The sequence below is a fragment of the Electrophorus electricus genome, chromosome 4 (assembly GCF_041902795.1).
Source record: "Electrophorus electricus isolate QZ-2024a chromosome 4, ASM4190279v1, whole genome shotgun sequence".
Classification (NCBI taxonomy): domain Eukaryota; kingdom Metazoa; phylum Chordata; class Actinopteri; order Gymnotiformes; family Gymnotidae; genus Electrophorus; species Electrophorus electricus.
The window spans coordinates 14038508-14043636 of NC_137500.1; the positions used below are offsets into that span (position 1 = coordinate 14038508).

Sequence of the window (5129 nt, forward strand, 5' to 3'; positions counted from 1 at the left end):
TCTTGCAGACTGTGCCTTTCCCACTTTTGATTAATGGGATTTATATTAGGGCCTAGCTTGTGGGACTGACTCCTCTAGAGGTTAATGCAATCAAAGCAGCTGTGCCCTCTTGACCCAGTTCTCAGCACACTGGTTCATGTCCACATGTTGATCTTGTTCGATCGCAGTGCAGAAGTATGTGAGCCGTAGCCAAAGACTACAGAAGAGATTTCTTACCAGAAGAATCTTCACAAAGCTGCATGAGTGAGTGGAGAGAGATGGAGAGAGAGAGAGAGAGAGAGAGAGAGAGAGAGAGAGAGAGGAGAGAGAGATGTATTACCGTAGTGTAAAAACACAGAGGGGTAAAGTAATGTAGACTCCAGGCTGTGCAGTAAATAAAAGGAACTAAAGCTGCTGTATTGCGAGGAGAGTCAGTCATTCTTAGAATGCTGTCACACATTTAGCAAACATTCCTAGTGAGAAACTGCCTTACTCAAAAAATCCATCCAAATATAGGAGAAAAAATGAAATACGTTTCCTGCAGTCTTTTTGACAACTTGATTTGTTTTTCACATTACAGTGGTACCTTTAATTAGTTGTTGGTAATCTTCAAATGGTTTAAACATATGATGGTATATTGCATACTGGGGAAGAGTTTAGGTCATTCTGTAGCTAAATCTTACATTACATTTACGGCATTTAGGTATAAAATTTAATTTGGCTAAAAATGCTCTAAATCATGTTTTATCCTGTTTATATAAGTAGAAATGAAACTTTCATCTAGCCACATGAATAAGAGTGTCACTGCACAATGATGCTCTCAACATATCACAAGATGAAATCAACTGTGACTCTAGAACTGCGTTTGGAGTTGATCTACTTTAATTTCCAAGCATCTCGCAATCCATATCTGGAGAAGATTGGTTGAAAGTTCTGTCCATGACCGATCATATTGGCTCCACTACAAAATGTTGGCACACACCTCTGAACAGGACAGTCAAATATCAAACCAGGATTTGTGTTCGAAACACCAGGAGCTCATTCCTGAAGAAATGAGGTTTTGTTCCTCACACATTTTTTTCCTCAATTTGAAAAATGCTGTCCTAATTTTGATCCTTCTCAACACATTATTTTGTCCATTTCTCCAAATTTTCCAATTTATTCATATAGTCCTTCTGAAAGATTCAATTTAGCCAATCATGCCCCGAGATATTTGCAAAACTGAACAAAGGCGACACAAACTTCAGTCTGAAATGTGCCTATTTCTTTCTTTGCTGCCCCCTGCTGTTATGAAAGACAACTTGCAGCTTTTCTAGCTGGAAATCCTCCACCTAAGCTCTGTACAATCATCACACTGCCGTCGGTTGTCCTCCTGTAATCCTCGCAGTCCAGCGCGCTGCCCAAGGAACGAAGGCAGAGCCTCCCATTCTGTGACATGAGCCGATCCGTACGCGGTTTCTTCTCCTCCGTGACCAGAGCCGGGCGTACCGGCCTCGCCCACGCTCTGGCCTGGCAGGAAACTCGCTCTCATCGTTGAGCTGCAGTGAGTCAGTGAGCCAGTGGCGGTTCCAGTGTTCTGGGCCACTGGAAACAATCCGGTATGAGCTGCCGAGGAGGTTCTGCTGTCCAGGCGGCTAGTCCCTGGCAGGACTGCTCCCTCGGAAAGCCAATCTGCTGACAGGGAGAAGGAAGCGGATTCGCTTCCCAGAGAGCGAGCCTCTGCCAAACCTGCGGGAAAGCCCAAGTGGTTTACTCCTTGTTCTCAACCTCCCATCTTTTAATGGCATCACGTTAGTGTTCGCAATAAGTCTGAGCTAGTAAGTACATAAACATGTAACTGCCGATAGCAGGCAACGACATTTTAAAAGGTGCTTACTGAAAGGTGCATTTAAAAAAAAGTAATAAAAAAACTAAAATAATTTTTTTTTTTAAATAAATAAAAAAAATAATAAAATCGGCCTTCGGTCTCCAAACAGGCCTTCAGCTCGACGCTGAAGCGTTTAATCTCGCTCCTTTCGTGTACGGCGGGGGGTGGGGGGAACCTTGGGTGCCGCTCCTTATGCAGGACAGTGAGTGTAGCACAGCTGGATCGTGGCGCGGGCCTACCGTTAGACTGCCAGTCGCTGCCCCCTGCTCTGTCCTGCCCCGCTTTGGCCCGTCTGTTCAGGAACCGCACCTTTGGAATCACGAGCAGATACGGAGCTCAGGGCCGCAGACGCTCGGCCACGGCGTTTCCAGTGCAAACGCGGAATCGCGGAATCCAAAGTCTAAATCTATACAACTCATGAGGTCTTTTGTGTTCATATAGTTTGCATCCAGAAGTAAATGCAACTCTTTAATTGCAGAATGGGACAAAGCATGATTGGTGTTTTGTTTTCTTTTTAAACAACACTAATCAGACTGCTCATCTGTTAAGAACGGTCGTATTGCTGAACCTGAGGATTTGGGACGGTTCTTTTATGGAGCACTATAGAATTATAGCATTATAGGAGCATTATGTGTCTGGAAGCTGCAGTTATCGCGGTCACTTACCTTTATGAGGTCCTGTGACAGATGCGTGGCTGCTGGCAGCGTTTCTCTTGCGGACATGCTGGAATGATGTCTGCAGAGAAACTCTGAACAAAGAAAGGATTCAGAACAGGATAACGTCTTTAAGAAGTGACATTCGGAGGCGCAGCTGGCAGATCCTGTATGTGAAGGAATGTGAGCTCTGTGGTGAAAGGGGAGCACCTTTTTCTAGCATCGCAGTCTGTTCTGGACTGACATGTGTCCTGCAGGGCTGCTGGGTTCTTTGTGGGTCGCTGACTCCTGCCTGTTGATCCTTTTTACCCAGTGTGCACCAGCTCTGCCTTCCCTCATCCATTTTAGTGCAAAGCCTCCCTGGGGGACATTCATTCACTGCTGTGAGCATCACTGTGATCAACATCATTGTCATCCTAATCTAAAATTACAAGTACAAACACACATTGAATATATTGACATGAATAGACTGCACGAATATACCCTTCTTTCCCGGTGTTGTGATAACTGTCCTAAGCACATTACCTTCATACATATGTCTTTCCATGTCCTCACAATACTGAAGCTTCTTCAGAAGGCGGTTAATAGAAGACACCTGCAAGATAGTTACACCAAGTCCATTAAGTCCCTGTGGTGACAGCGTTTGCTTTCCCGGGCATCACGTGATTCGTTTTCAATTAAGCCACTTAAATAAGTGATCGCGGGTTTGTCTTTGTTAAAAGATCTGTTATTTCCAACTATAAATTCCCTCGGGCTGTTTTAAGAGTCGTATTATGAAAGTTTGTTACTCACGCTAGGCACTTTGTCTGCTCTGCAAACGTGCGCCGCCGAGAGCTTCTCGCGGATCTCCCAGGCAAAGAGCGCGGGACAGGCGCGCTTGTACTGCGCGATCGTAGTGATAACGTCCGGCGTGAGCAGTCGCGGTCTGCTGCCCCCGGTGGCTTTGGGCCCCAAAAGACCCGTGCGTTTATACCAGCGGAGGATCTTACTGACGCAGCCGTTGGACACCTGCAAAGTGGTAGTTCGTTCGCCGTTACGTACGGACGCACGGACGCGCGGTCACGAATGAGGTGATCGCGCTCCGTACCTTCAGGATCCTGGAGATCTCACACGGACGCGCGCCCTCCGACGCCAGCTCGATCATCAGCTTCCTTTTATGGATGGGCAGAGGGCGGCCATTCTGAAATCTCCCGCCGAGCTGATTAAAGTTGCATTGCTCTGCAGGAAAAAAAATGTAATAAGTGCATGCATTATCGCCTTGACTGCATGTATACGTATACGTTCTGCTTTCCTTCAGTAGCTTTGCTTCAGTCGCTGAAGCGATCACGTTACACGTGACATTCAAGTGTTACAGTGTTAACGCAATACAGCGAGCACAGCTTTCTGTGCAAATCTTTCTGCAAAAGTGGAATAAAACCAATCTCAGACCCAGTAGGCTGTAAAATACTAACGCAGTGCCTTGATTTGGTCAGAAGGTTCTGCTAACTTTTTAAAGACAATCATCCAATTTCTACATTGATACATTCAGAATAATAAACGAAATGCTAACCTTCGTTTGTCAGACTCACATTTGTGTTGCTCATCTCAGAACGTCTCATCGACGGCCCGGCTTCCTGAATCGAGCAGAACACGCTTACACTACATTTACATGTGATACGCGTGTTGAAAATGTATGATCATAAAAACACTCCGAATTATGAGTTTAAGAAACGAATGTCCTTCAGTGACTTACTTGCGGAATATTGAACTTTTCTCGCAGTCGGGTTGCGTGCTGAAACGCGCGCCTTGCTCTTCGCGTGACTGAGGATGCCCACTCACGCAGGTCACTCCTCAAATATAGCGGAGCGCCCTTATCACAGTGACGTAGCCCACAGGCTGAGAGAAAAGTCAATAGAAAGGCTCATCCTCAGGCCCGGCCTTTCTAATATATATGAGCTGTATTTAAAAAAGTCCTCCCCCCCCCCCCCCCCCAACAGACACAGAGAAAAATACTGTATTTTCTATGCAATTTTTAAAATAGGGCTAAAATATATGAGCAAAGAAACGTTAGTTTAACCAAGTAAATTACACGGTGGACATATAGTAGCGTTCGTGTAGTTATTTGGAAGTTTTTGGTTTTGTTTTGTTTTTTTTGCATTAGTGTTATATGCGGCAGTGGTAGCTCAGTGGTGCTTGAACTGTTTTAAGACGATTGCTGGTTCAAGCCCCACCGTTGCCACTGCTGGGCCCCTGATCAAGGCCCTTAACCCTTAATTGCTCAAGATGTACTCAGTCACAATTGTAAATCGCTTTAGATTAAAACGCGTTAGTTAAATGCCATAAAATGTACATGTAAAAAATGTGGCCATACATGGGTCTACTGCCTCATCTCAGATGAGAACAGAAAGGTTATAGCAGCCTATACTCCCCACAGAAATAAAAACAAGCACAGGCTGTGTAACAGTTTATCAAACTGCTGAGGGTTCAGAGTCGTATATTTTATTTTCACGCATATTTCTTCTATGCAAGTTACTTCTAGACGCTGGAAAGTATTTCTTTCGGGTTACAAGTGGATTTCAGAGAAATGGAGCTATCAGGTGAAACTTCTAGACCTACAAACATATTGTCAATCTAACTCCAGCTATGGACGT

At 44.9% G+C, this 5129-nt stretch overlaps 1 protein-coding gene across 2 annotated transcripts; it reads right to left on the minus strand.

Annotated features, from left to right (window-relative positions):
- Positions 1 to 306: 306 nt before the first annotated feature.
- On the minus strand, positions 307 to 4307 carry pax4 (paired box 4). 2 transcript variants are annotated; one of them, XM_027027401.3, is made up of 9 exons: positions 4232 to 4307; positions 4049 to 4112; positions 3587 to 3717; positions 3292 to 3507; positions 3025 to 3094; positions 2710 to 2859; positions 2512 to 2594; positions 2086 to 2155; positions 307 to 1707 (listed from the first exon to the last, which is right to left on the minus strand). In XM_027027401.3, the coding sequence occupies exons 2-9, from the start codon at positions 4095 to 4097 to the stop codon at positions 1292 to 1294; spliced, it is 1185 nt and encodes a 394-aa protein (XP_026883202.2). In that variant the 5' UTR covers positions 4098 to 4112; positions 4232 to 4307; the 3' UTR covers positions 307 to 1291. The 2 variants fall into 2 exon arrangements, with proteins under 2 accessions (XP_026883202.2, XP_026883203.2); XM_027027402.3 differs by having other exon boundaries at positions 4068 to 4112; positions 4232 to 4300.
- Positions 4308 to 5129: the final 822 nt, after the last annotated feature.